Genomic DNA, 14,324 nt, shown 5'->3' with positions numbered 1-14,324 from the left:
AAGAAGCAGCCCTCTAGGCAGGAAGGAAGCTTCTGCTTGAGACACGGCAGCACGGAGAGTAATCTGCATGCACAGGCAATGGAGTTCCTCAGTTTGTCCGCTCCTTGGAGCGGATCAAACAGATAATGAGATTCTCAGAAAACTGCTACAGAAAGAGCAAGAATCTGTCTGCTACCCCTTCTTACCCCAGCTACCTACTTCCTTACCAATTAAACCCAACCTTTGGACACTGCTGGGTATTAAAAAAGATGACTTATTAAAGCTGTTAATCTACACAAGTGAACTAAAATCTTCCTCAGAAAAACTCATCCATAAATTTGGATGCACCGCAGATTAGGAAAGATACTGGAAAAAATAGGATACTCTGCTGTTGCCAGCATTAAAGAGGTTCAATTCTGCCATCAAGATACTAGTATCAATGTAACAAATCAGCAGGTCACAGCCCAATGAAAAGAGATTTTCTATTTTTAACTTTGAACCTTTTATAAGTTCAAAATTTAATATGTGTATATATATACAGTAATTAAAATATAAAGAATACTTTAAATACATACTTCTATATATGCTATACTAATATATATATACTCTTCATATAGACTATTAACACACATGCATGTCATGCTATACTTCTATTTTCTAAATATATGCATAATTAACAGGATTTCTCTTATGCATTCAAACCTCTCTTCTGGTTCCAGTCATGGGCATCACCAAGCTGAGCAGCATTATATGTATATCCATCTTGTTGACGAAAATAATCATCAGTGCTGAATACAATGCCATCACGACTTTGACCAAGCAGAATACTGTTAAACAAAGGAAAACACAGAAATATTTTAACTCTTATTTTTCAGATAGGAAAAAAAAGACACAGGAAAAAAGAATATGGCTAAAATAAATTTAACTGTGGCCTATTTCTGAACTTCTTGCAAACTTCAAACAGGTTTATTAAAGTACACTTATATATATTACCAATAATTCTAATCCAAAATAATCTATTTTCTCCCTTTCTACTACTTCTGTATTTGTTGTTTCCTCTCCTCCACCCCCAAAAGATGTTTGTACCCATCTAATTTATGGTTATATTGCAGTAAGTTCTATGTACCTCATAATAATTTAATGTATTTACTAACATTTTCTGTATCAATTCTCAATTCGAACTATCTCTAGAAACCAATCTGATCACAAGGAATCTGGATGTAGCTGAGAAATGAACTTGATCTTTAAGTCCTTTTTCAGCACCTTAAACTCTCACCACACCCTCTTCTGACCTTTGCCCATGCCGCTTGCACATACAATTTAGGTTGACTAGGAACAGCAAAAGAAAATTACTAATGTTTACAGCAATTTCCCTATTTTCAGGAAAAAAGTAAACAATCACAACAAACTTTCAAGATTGGCCTACTAATGAAAGTCAGGATTGCAGAAGAGTGTCCATATTCCTTCAAGATCCTATACTTTTCTATTCTTTGTCTATGTCTTCTCCCCCAATCCTGGTGACAGTCTTACTCGCCTCTGTTTCCTCATCAACTCTGGCACTCACTGGATCTATCAGCCATTGGAATTCATGCTCAAAAGAAAGCAATCCTTTCCTCTTTTTTTTTTTTTTCTTCTGGGTTACTTTGCTGAAGCTTTAGCGGTTGAGCCTATTTAAGAAAAGGTCCCAAAAGGTGATACATTAAAAATGACTATCAACAGAGACCTCCCCTGGTTAGCAGCAGTAAGCTGCTACATGGGCTACCACGTCTCTTAGAACTGTAGTTTCAGTCTAATGACAAGAAATTTAAGATAGGATTTTTTCATCTCTCAGTTTCTATCAGGGATTTATATTGGTTCTCCCTATCATTCATACTTCAGTGCTAGCAGGGTGATAGGAAAGCCCTGTGTTTTACTATCCCTGCATGCATTACTTCAGGAGAAAAACAATCACTTATTGAACCACTTGATTACAGTGTTTTAGCTTGGTTTCCTAAGGCAATGCTGTATCATGGTGAATTCGGGACACACAATAAGATCTGACAGAATATTCTCTCAAAAAACCTATGAATTTTTATGGTGGGGAAACAAAGACAAACCAAAGCAAAACAAATTTGTAAACAAATGGATAAAAAGGAGAGATTCAAATTAGAATCCATAAAGACAAAAAAAGAGAAAAAGACTGCAACGCAAATTTCACATTTACCCAGTCTTTCATGCCCATCACTTCCAAGCAACATAGGTATTTTACTGGCTAGAAGTTTACTTCATTTCTAGGTCAGAATAAGTTGCATTACATTCTGCTTCTTGCACAGCTAACATTAAAGACTATGGGAGAAATTTAAATATACTTTAGCAAACAATAAAAGACACTGTGGGGAAGCCAATGAGGATAAAAAGGAGAACTCAGAGGGACACAGTTGCAATGTTCACTGTTAGCTTATTTATTTTTACTCTATGCTGTAACATTTTTTACTACTGATAACATGTTTATTAATTTCAGAAGTTATTGTTATGGGTGATGTAGGAATACTACAAAAATCCATGAAGCATTTCTAGAATTCCGTATTTGCATTGTCATGAAATGCCACAGTCAAACCTTCTATAAGCATCATAAAGCTCACTTTTGGATTTAACTAAAATTCATCTTAAACACTGCCCAGGCACACCAACAAATACCTGTGAGTCAAAGAAACTGATTATAGCAAAGTTACAGGGAATATTTAACTGCTGGTTGATCAATAACATCAGAATCTGTCAAATCATATCTACATTAGTCCATCCTAATGAGCAATCGCCATTCTGCCAAACGTAAACATTGCAACACTCAGATACTGCTGTCCTATGGAAATTTAGGCAACTATCCTGGCTCAGAAATAGGCAATGTACCTAAAGGCTACAAAACCCAAACTGCACTAGTAGTATGCGGGATGCAGTACTGCTGAGGTAGTAGGAACAGAAAAGAACTGGCCAAATCCCAAATAATGTAGGGGAACAAACATATGTTACTTCTAAGTAACAAAGCTTTCCTTTAAGTATCTGCAGGAAGAACTACTTCAGTTTAATTCCTACACAAGTAATTTGCCATGTTTTGCCACCTGTCACCAACAACAGACCCTTTATGGATCGTAGCTTAAAGCCTGGAATACTATATTACATATTAACTTACATTCCTACACATTTATTGTCCCATAAATACGTTGTTGGTTATTTTTGCTTTTAAAACACATATCTCTACCAACAAAATTCAGGTTGCTGAGGACCAGAAGCAGCTACTAACGATGCAAATAACATGACCAAAGTTGCATAGAAGCTGTTTTTATCCTTCTTGCTCTTTCTCCCTTTTCCAGAGTAATAAGGCTGCCTCATAAACAGCAACGCTATTTCAGAAAGCAGAGTATGATAAACCAAAAGTATAGCTACTTTTCTTGGACACTGTTCAATAACTATTTTTGTTGGAGCCTATGTCTTTTAATAGGATGTGTATTACACTGGTTTAGGAGAGCACAGAAGGATTTAAAGCCTAGTTTTGTTCAAAGCAGATAAAATGGAACAAGGAAATCATGTACCACACACAACAGCATTTTTTCATATCTATTCCTCTCTTGTATAAAATATTTTATGGGAATTTATATTCATTACATTACTTGGCCATGACTTCGCACATGGCACAATTTTCTTATTTACAGTATGCTACATTTGCCAATTAACCATGCTAGAAAAACAGGATCCATCTTCCACACTTTGTAAGGATCATCTTTAGGAGTAAGGACCACCTGCCTTAATAAAAGAGATAGCAAATAATAACTGGTATTCTTCTACTCGTCTGAGTAGATAGACACATCCCTGCAGCTCCTAGGAGCCTGACCATCAGGTTTCTGTAGGAATATATACGAACCAATGAATCAACACTAATGGGGCATTCATTTTATTTTTATTTCTAGGAACTCACGGTTTGCCAAGTGTTCTGGAGAATTCACTTACTCAAATTCTTCTGTTGATTTTCCAAACATCATTAGTTGTAGCAAAGAAACACAATGATAAGGGTTCAGGAATCTTGGAAACCCATCAACAAAGTTTATTCTTGAAATATTTTGTTATTATTCCTTGAAGTTCAGAATACACCACCATTTATTTATGAACCTATGTAACTGATAACAGATCTTATATAGTAAACTATGTTTGCAAGAACAATCCTAAAGCAAAGTGACTACCAAAGAGGCCAGAGTAACAAAACCTTTACCCTTTACACAACACACAAGCTATCACAAAGTAATGAGTTTATGAATTGAAGGTTCAGTTATTACAACAGTAGCCTGTTTCTAAATTGTGAAATTAAGTCATAAAACATAACATTTAAAAAGCCTGACAATTATCTCTTTCAGAATTTATAGAACTGAAACTTGTAAAATTTAAAACACAAACGTACTTGTTGACGTCATATGGAATAATTCACATACTTCTAACATGTATTTGGAAATAAAATTTATCCCAGGCTCATGAACTAGGAAACAGAAACAACAAAAAGCACATCTATGCAAAGAAAGCATCATTACTATCTAAACCCACAAAAAGATGATATTCCATTTTTGAGAAATGCAGAAAGAAAAAAAGTAAGATAAATACAAGAGAGTCAAATTACAGATCAGTCAGCATCAATATGTGCACGTGCCTGAAATGAATAGCAGTATTATCCAACCGCTGTAATCCAGCTTTTTCACCCTAAACCCTCCCTGCAATTGAACACCTACCTTTGAACATAGGTCAAACTAAAGCAGATACAAAAATTAAAGCAATTCACCTAGTTTTTTTCAGAGATACTATCTGATCTGGACATATAAAACTCATCTTGAAATTAAAATGCTCGTTTTAACTAGTCAGCTAACCAATACACATTTTTTTCAGAGCACACACAGGCACACCACACACACACAAATCCCGCCTTAATTTTTCTTCAAAACTAGAATGGTCCCCCAACCTGTGTTCTGGTTAGCCCACTTTGACAGATGATTTTATAATAAAGAAGATATCTTAGAATCTGTAATTCACGTATTTAAAATAGCTAACGTATCAGAGATGAGGAAAAAAATAGACAATAACTATATATAATTTAAAAATCTGCAGTATTACTAAGCCATGTAAACGCGACTTTAAAAGCAATGCTTGCAACACTGTTTAAAGAAATACATAATTAGAAACAACAGCACACAACTGTTTATACATTCAGCTATAAATACTAACTCTCTAACTCTTCCATTCGGAAGATCAAGCTCTCAGGATGAATGGCCCCAGATAAAGATGGCTGTCTTTGTACATTCCTGATAATGGATTTAATTCAAAGTGTACTTCTTAAATGACATAAAAATTTGTTATTTCAACCTCATTAAGCTCCTTTTTGTTCAAATTAATGTTCAGACATTTATGGAAGAATGGAAAATTGCATTGCTGCCAAGTTCAGTACCAAAATATCCTAAAAATATAAGGCTGTCTTCTCGTTTTCACATCATCATCTACTTCTAATTGTAGCACACTTGTTACTTGGGCTAAAGATATCGTTGCTGGACAAACCATTTCAGAAAATTTCAAACTAAATGGCCAATCACTTCAAAAACCAAAGAAATACAGCATTTTTACTATCATGTTTCGTTATCCCAAGCTTTTAACTGAGAAGCTTTGGATTGAGGAAGTGAAATCAGTGAAATCTGACAAAGTGCAAGTGTTTGTTTTTCCTGCAAAAATCTTTTGTAAATCTGCCTAAGCTGTAGTACTTTAAAATGTCTTGTGCACAGGAAATAATAGCAAAAAGTACTTATTTTTGTACAAAGTAGAGCAGAAAATGCAAAGATTCTCACTGCAGTAAGCCCATTCCTGAAGAGAGCATTCTTGCAGTGGCAGGAAACTGATTCAGCACCAATACTGCACTGTAAGAACACATTTCTCCCAACACAAAGCTTAAGAACGGCAAGAGAAGGAACAAAATTGGCCTAAAATAGGAAAAGCATGGGAAGCATAGTAGTACACAGAAACAAGCAACTTGGTAGTGGCAGCAGAGCTAGGAAATAGGGACAAGGCAAAGACTGAAGAGCCTGGAAGAAACTGGTACAACAAAGCTGGGAATGAGATAATACCAGCAAATGAAACTGGGACAAGATGAATCTGGGAGAAAAGCAGGGAAGAGTGGGGGGTGGGGAGAAGGAACTGAGAAATCAGCTTAGAATTTAAGAGCAGATGTGGAGCTAGTAAGCAAAGACCAAAAGCCACAGTGGGATAGGAACAGGAAAACAAAACTGGAAATAGATGGAAAGAGGTCAGAACTCAAATGAGCCTCAGGAGGCTGGGATTGCCCAGGTCAACAAAACACAGGAAATAAATTAAGATGAGGGGAGCTCTCCAATGACCAGGAAACCACTAATGTTATGCTCATATTTAAAGCAACTAAAGACAAGGTCCAAGGAACTAAAGGCTGCTCAACCTCACCTAACATGAGCTCCTGGAAAGACAATGGAGTGCATCCCCTTGGAATCTATTTCCAAACATGTGAAGGAAATGAAGGTAATCAGGAAGAGTCAATGTGGGTTTTGCAACAGACAAATGATTCTTTAGTGACCAGAATGCACTCTCTGGTGAAACAACTGCCTTTATGGATGAGGGCTGAGTGACATACGTAGCATACTGCACAATTACCAAGGCTTCTGACATCATCACCCAGTCAGTAACAAGCAGAATACAGTAAGGAATGATACTGGGACCAATTTTTTCAGTATGCTTCATCATGATGATGAGGCAGAGAACTTGCAGATGATACCAAATTAGTAGCAATGCCTGACATACTGGGCAGTAGGCCTTCTATCCAGAAGGACAATGAGACATTTGAGCACTGGGCTAAGCGAAACAGCAGGAAGCTCAACAAGGAAAAGAGCAAAGTTCTGCAACTGTTGAAAAAGAAACATAAGCATGAGTACAGGATGGAAAGCAACTGGTTGAGCAGCCCTGCTGAAAAGGATCTGAGGATTACAGTGGACATCAAACTATAGATGAGCAATTCGTGTGCTCTCATAAAAGAAGAGCAAACCACATGCTGGGCTTTATTAGAGAAGATGGGGCCAGTAGATCAATGGAAGGTATCATGCACACTCTACCTGGCTCTTACGCAGACTCTTTCAGTCTCTGAAGTACTGTGTGCAGACTGGGTTCAAAACACATGCTGAAAACCATGACAGACTTACACATATGGCTACCAAGATGGCTAAGGGCATACAACCTAGAAGGTGAGGTTAACAGCAACTGGGCTTGTTTAGTCTGGCAATGAAGATAATAAAAGGCCATCTGCTATCAGCCAATTAGAGTGAATAAGCCCATCCCCTTACCTGAACGGAAGCTGCAAAGATGATGAGCCATATTCTATCAGGTAACAGCCCACGGTGTAACACAAATTATGGCTTGGGAACTTCAGTTTGGAAATTAGGAAGAACTTATTTACTAGGGGGGTAGTAATGCACCAGAAACGTTTGGAGAGACTGTGGAATCTCTGTACTTGCAGGTTCTTCAAGATCAGGCTAGACAAAGACACAGCTAATCTGATCCAACAATGGTGACAGACCTGCTACAAGCCTCTTTCAAAAAACTTGCTTGCGATTCCAAGCAGATGGGATAGAAGAGTCAAACCAAAACACAGACTTCAGGGAAAGATTCAGGACAGATGTGGGTCAAGTTTGGGAGCAGGAGGAAAAGTGCCTGTACTTACAAACCCTCACTTTGCAAAAAACACAAATAGGAATTCGAGATTCATGGGTCTCACTGCTGTTCTGGTGTCATTTCATTCTTGAGAAACCCACTTGCAAGATGCATCTCATTCCATTCTAGTACTGATCCACATAGATGATGTCAAGTTTCTGCTTTTCCTACACAGCCACTTTCCTAGCACAAGTGGTAGAGGTTTGTTTGCCGGAGCTAAAGCTGCCAAGCCTGCAGAGGTATCTGTAGGTACTAATATGACATCAGAAGACTGTAATTACTGCCTAATCTACACTGCAGAAGTCTATGATTTTACACACACACAAACATAGTCAACTTTATTAAGAATAAGATGTTAATTAATAATACATATATTTTCCTTATAGGCAGACATTAATTCTCAGTACCACCACCACCAGGTACCCGAGACATGATTTTATGGGAATCAATAACTGCAACCAAGCTTTGAACATACGAAACTGCATATAACTGAATACACTGAAAGCCAAGTCCCACACAGTTCAAATTCCGCACCCAAATTTGGCGACTATTCTTGACCTTGATCTCATAGTACTCACTTTCCCCTCTGTTAAATGAAATTAGTAATTGATCTCACTAGCAAAAGATGAAAAAAAAGCAAGAATATGCGTTCATAAAAACCTGAAGATATTTAGAATCTCTCAGATAATATGAATAAAATATTTGGAGAAAGGCTCAAAGTATATTCGGCACACAAAACACAGAAAACAAAATACTCTATTCTGTTAGATATCTTCACATTAAGTATAATCCAATTCCTGCACTGAATGAGGCAGCATTTTTTCCGCAGCATTTTTTCCACAGCATTATTAATTTTTTTCAATTTTTTATGTTGCTTTTGTATATTAAAGGAATTGTTGCCATGATACCACACATGCTCATGTAGCTTCAGAAATGCAGGCTTGCAAAATAAAGTGCTCAGTAACCAGAAAATGTTATAGTTAAAATTACAGGAATACATAAGCTAGCCATTTCTAACAGGTATTTTTTCTATTATATGGTCTCCTAACTTTCAGAGAAAAAAAAAAAACAAACAGCAAGGTTACTGCTTTATACATAAAACAAGGAAGAACATAATCACTGTATCTATTAATAGACTCAGCATAGAACAGAAGATAACCACAGAATTGATGTATAGTTTCTGGATGAAGCTAAATCAGTAAGTACTGATATAGGAACTTTTTTTTTTTGTATGCAAGAGAAACCCTATTTTCACTTAATACAGATAGCGTCTGTGCTCGGTGTTAACTTCTGTGCTTTTTAAACTAGGCCAAGTTGAAGGCGGCACCTGCTTTTAACCCTCGCAGACTTCAACAAGTACATTTTTAAGGGAAAACAATACTTTTCTTGTGTGTTGTTCACAAATAAACAGAGAAGTTGACAGATCATAGTATGAAAAAAAGTGAGATTATGCTCAGTTTCATCATCACACTGAAAACAAATTAAGTATTTTCAGAGTAGCAAAATTCTTCTTACAGTCTGAAGACTTTTGCATAGGCATAGAAAAGTACTTCTGGTTCAGTCAAATTACTAGATTTTAAAGATTTTTAAATGAAGGAACTTCAGAAAGAAAAAAAAGAGGCAGAACATCATATACTAGTATACCTGAAAATTTCAGGATAAAAGATTATGCAATTTAATGGATACAGAACACAAAGCAGCTCCTGTTCATCAAAATTCTAAAGGAGATAAAAAACCCAAGCAAATGTTTTTAATATTTACGGTCATTTGTCCTCATTAACTAAAAATTACTGCATTTTAATAGCCTAATTTACAAATACTAAAGTTTGCGAAGAGCTTACAGATATATATATATATTTTTAATTCTTAAAAATTTTGATTTGACTAAACTTCTCAAGCTTTAAGTCTTCACTTACCGAGAAAGCGTTGATTTCCCTGAACCAGGTAGCCCTCTTAAGATTAGGAGCCATTTCTGGGAAAGACTGAATCTTTCTCCAGGTAACTGCAAGGGAGAAAAGCTGTGCATTCCTTCTGTATCGTCAGCTTTTGGATCCTTCCAACACTCTTCTCTGGTTTCACAGAAACCATTATTTTGAAGTCCGTTCTGGTCATTATTTTGGAGTCCGTTCTGGTCATTATTTCCATTTCTGAAGACCTGAGTGGTATGGAAATCAGTGTGACCAGCATAGTTGGTACTCTGATCAAGCAATGGACTGTGACTGTTGAAATCATTATTTCCATGGTAACCATGATAATTTTTGTAGGCAAGTTCACCATTGTGAGAAGGGAGAGCATTTGTTTTTTGTGGTGGAGAATTAAGTATCTGAAAGTGTGATTGATGGTCGAATCTAGGAGCAAGAGGTCCCTGAGGTTCTACAAAGGACTCTGCTGCCTGCCAAGCAGGTCGGAATTCAGGCACGGAGTAGTTCCAATATTTAGAATCTACATGTCCCATAGCGGTATTTTCAGTTTTCCAGCCACTTGTTTCCACAACAAACTGCTGCTCATTGCTTGCTTTTCCACTGTTCTGTTCCCCAAAGAAACACTGTCCATTCTCATAAAATGGTTGCGGGCTACCCAACAATACACCTTGATAATCCTCTTGTGAAGTTTGACTACAGTTATATGGAGAATATTGCTCCTGAGAAGTTTCAGTTTCTTTTTCCTGAATATTAGCATCTACATTTTCATTTTCCAGCTGGTGAATTTCTTTATAGAACTGGTCAAGTTCATCATCTATTTGTGGTACAGCAGAAGAAATAGTCTGAAACTTCTTTGCCTCCTTTCTTTTTGCTTTGTTTTTATGCAATTCATTCTGATCTCCCCCACTGCTTCCACATTCATCACAACTCCCAGATTTGTCCCGTTTGCTGCTTTTGGCAGGCTTGTAAATCGGTCCGATAAATTCTTTGCTTGTAAAAAACTCTTCATCTGATGCATTTCTATTTACTGAGAATAATGTACAGCTATTTCTAATGTCATCTTCACCAGCATCATTTGTATTAAAAGGGCCTTTCTTTTCTTCAACTTTAGAGTCACTTATTGATGCAAATGGAGGATTTACATTCTGCGCAGTTTCTGAATCAATTGGCTGACTAAGTACTATATTATTTTCAGGGAGCACTTCATCCAGTGTTCCCAAGGCACCAGTATGTACTTTCTCTTGCTTCTGCATTTCATGTTGCATTTGGTTATCTGAGGCATACGCTGGTTTCAAATCATTTAATGTTCTCTCAGCGTCCGCTTCCTCTTGAATACCTTGGTTATCATCATCAGAGAGTTTCTTGTAAGACCCTTCTGTTGACTTCATTTTTTTAGAACACGGTTCAATTGAGATTTCATCCTGACACTCCAAGAGCCTTACTCTATTTTCAGCATGAAGCATCTTAGAAAAAAATTAATACATTATCAGCATGCACATTTTTAAAGTGAAGTATAAAAAAGCAGAAGTTATTCAGGCCTAGGATATGCATCTTGTGATATGTGACCTTCCATGATCACAACTAAAAAGTACTCAACCAGTAGCAGTAAACATCGCCTACTGCAAGTCTTGTTTAAACAAAATTGCCACATTATTGCACATCTTTTGCAAAGAAAAACATTAGTGCTGTATCAGTCCAGCAGTCACATTTTATGATATATCTTAAATAATTTACAAATCATGCTTTTTAAATGTAAATATTTGAAAAATTAATTACATCAACAACCTCTGTTCTCTGCTGACTTATGTTATTCTGACAAGTTTTATAAATCTCTTTTACAGCATAAACTGTGCCAATTTCCAATGCACAAACTGATGCCAGACATCACTACTAATACAAACAACAAAAATGCAAATACTTCAATCACAAGGATTATTTTCTGTGACAAACTCAACTCAACTAATTCATTTAACACCAATCAAACAGGTGCTGGATGGTATTTATAATTTGGTATTAGTCAAGTAAGACTTACAATTGAATCCGCAATCTGTTTGTGGTTTTGGAACAACTAAAGACCTTTGTTAGAGACCAAGACCACTTGGTTGCATGATTTCTAAAAATAAACAAAAAAAAAAAAGCAATCCCTGCCCCAAACAGATTGCAATCTAAGATTAAGCGAACAGGTTCCAGAAAGATTCAGAGACACAAGAACAATTAAAAACAAAGCAAGGTGGCACTGACCACTGTGACATGCAGTCATGCCATTATCCATCTATTAGTTAGATTTACTTGGATTTTCCTTTGTATTCCTGAAGTCTAGATAGAATTCAATAAAAAGCCAGTCATTTTATTACAAATCAAGTGCCAAGTAGTTTATTCAAGCAAATCCCCCCAAAAACCCAAATGCAGTACCAAACAAGAAAAAATTTTTCCTACTAGAGGGTTTGTTCTACTGCTTTCTGTGAACATTCCAAGTTTCTAGGAGTAAATATTAATAAAATGTCACAGGTACTTCATTCTGAGCAAGACATGAAGCTTTGTTCCTTTATCTGAAAAGGATCTGTAGGTAGTATTAAAGGAAGACTTGTAAGTAACCTTTATCATCTCATGTTCACTTGCAAAACTAACAAAGAAAAGGTGTTACTCCAGGCACTTTCTCACCTACTACCCAAAGGAAGAGAATTCCGCCATCTTCAGTCTCCAAATGTTTAAACCCTTTGGAGACTTTACTGTTTGCATTTTACTTTACCACTTGGAAAACAGCACTAATGTCAGAAGAGGGAAAAACATGGCTATGCAACTACGCCTCTTCCTCAGAACTGGTGCAACAACCTTGTGGGTACTATGGTCTCTCCTCCTCTCAAGGTATACACATTCTATGCACACCTCAAGCTTCTCTGTTCCTCTTTTTGTAAGTGAGAAAGCGAGAATGACATCAAATGAGTTGGGGACTCTACTCCCTATCTATTCAAAAATGTTACTCTACCTCCACTCAAAACCAGGGTTGGGATAAAAGAGTTGCTTTACTACCTTCTACATCTTCATCTATTTTCTGGGATGGTATTTAAGCAGAGTCCATATTCTGATGTGGAACGAAAACAGAGCACATGAACACTTGCTGCACACAATCTCTCTAATGATGGAGGATGCTACTCTGTGACTGTCCCAGACAGGAATATCCTTTCTTCCTAATCTTTAACAGACTCGCTCTGATTATCCTTTGGGACAGAGAAGTTACACGCGAAAGCATCTCCACAGCATTTTTGGGAAGGACAGAGCAAGTATGTACTAAGAAAGCATAATCTATGTGACTGTCTTACCTCTTGAATGGGACAGGCATAGGTCTATCACATTTCTGTAAAGAGCTGGTTGTCAGCATTGAACCTAAGCTGCTGGCATATGTGATTCACCAGGCTGGCACTTGCAACACTAAATTATCACTTTAACTAACCTGCCAAACATCCAGAAGACTCCACCAAATAAGGCCTTAAGCTCTACCTGCACAATACATTTCCAAATGGAAAAAGAAAGCCTGCGTGCCAGAACTTACAGACGGGGGAAAGTGATTGGTTTTGCCTGTATGACCACCTCTTTTTGGGTTCAGAGGTGACAAAGCATGTTAAGCCAGCGTCCCCCCAACAGAAGCAGGCCGCACCGCTGAGCCGGGGTGGGGAGGGCAGGCGCTACTCCCGCACCGAGCTGCCGGAGCTGGCAGCGGGGTGCTGAGGCGAAGGGGCGGCTGCCGGGAGCCGCCGGCGCCAACTCCCAGTAGGTGTGTCAGCCGCTCCCTCCCTCCCTCCCTCCCTCCCTCTTCTCTCCCGGCCCCAGGGTAAGGCACCCCACTCCCCGCCCCACACACAGTTCCCTCAGCCCGGCGCCGACGTCCCACAAGGGCAGCAGGCGGCTTCTGCGCACCGACACCGCCGCCCGCCCGCGGCGGCCCGAGCGCTCGGCCACGGTCCCTCTTTGCCACACGCCGGTGCGGAGAAGCGCCTCCCCGGCCCCGCTGGACAGAAGCCACAGCCACATGCTGCTAAAGAGACCAACCTCAAAGCAGAGCCGCCCGCCTCCCGCCGCCTCAGCGAGCAGCTCTCTCCCGGTCGGCGGGGGGGAGGGGAACACTACCAACCCCTCACCCTCAAAATGGCGCCGCCTCCCGCTGCCCCTTCACCCCCGCAACCGCCGGCGGTTTTGGGACTTGTAGTTCCGACCGGCCGGGCCTCGGACTACAACTCCCAGCTTCCCCCCGCCCTATGGGGAGGGGGTCCTTCTCTGAGAGCGCGGCCGTTGGGAGCGGGAAGGGGAGGTTGCGGGCAGGCCGCGAGTGGGCGTGCCCTTGCGCATGCGCGCTAGGCCCGGCGGGGCCGGGGCGGTTGGGTCGTCAGCGGAGGTTTAACCTTGTCTCAGCCTGGTTCCCGCTCCCCGGAGGAAAATGCTATAAGGCAACGTGGGTGAAGGGGGTTTGAGGCTATTTTAAACGCTTTTGTGGGTTCTCTCAGTGGGCAGGTAGCCGTTGGGTGCGTGCAGCCTGTCCAGTGCGGGCAGGGGACCTCTCCGAGGTTTCCCGGCTTCGGGGGCTGGTGGCTGTACTGCAGTAAAATCTTAGAATCATAGAATCGGCTATGTTGGGAGGGACCTTTAAGATCACCGAGTCCAACCATTAACTGAACACTGCCAAAAACACCGTTAAAC

At 39.2% G+C, this 14,324-nt stretch overlaps 1 protein-coding gene across 3 annotated transcripts in view; it reads right to left on the bottom strand.

Annotated features, from left to right (window-relative positions):
* Positions 1 to 13,807, bottom strand: part of N4BP2L2 (NEDD4 binding protein 2 like 2) — a 44,619-nt gene extending 30,812 nt beyond the window's left edge. Inside the window, exons 1-3 of one of the 3 annotated variants that reach the window (XM_074168057.1) lie at positions 13,680 to 13,807; positions 9,627 to 11,095; positions 682 to 806 (exon numbers count right to left, since the gene is read on the bottom strand). In XM_074168057.1, the coding sequence (XP_074024158.1) occupies positions 682 to 806; positions 9,627 to 11,095 (1,594 nt within the window). In that variant the 5' untranslated portion in view covers positions 13,680 to 13,807. The remainder of the gene's footprint in view (positions 1 to 681; positions 807 to 9,626; positions 11,096 to 13,679) is intronic. The other 2 variants (XM_074168040.1, XM_074168049.1) reach the window with 2 other exon arrangements.
* Between the last annotated feature and the right edge of the window lie 517 nt (positions 13,808 to 14,324).

This window comes from Numenius arquata, chromosome 1 (genome assembly GCF_964106895.1).
Source record: "Numenius arquata chromosome 1, bNumArq3.hap1.1, whole genome shotgun sequence".
Classification (NCBI taxonomy): Eukaryota; Metazoa; Chordata; class Aves; order Charadriiformes; family Scolopacidae; genus Numenius; species Numenius arquata.
The sequence above is the reverse complement of the archived record's forward strand: the minus strand, read 5'-3'. Positions and strand labels throughout refer to the sequence as shown.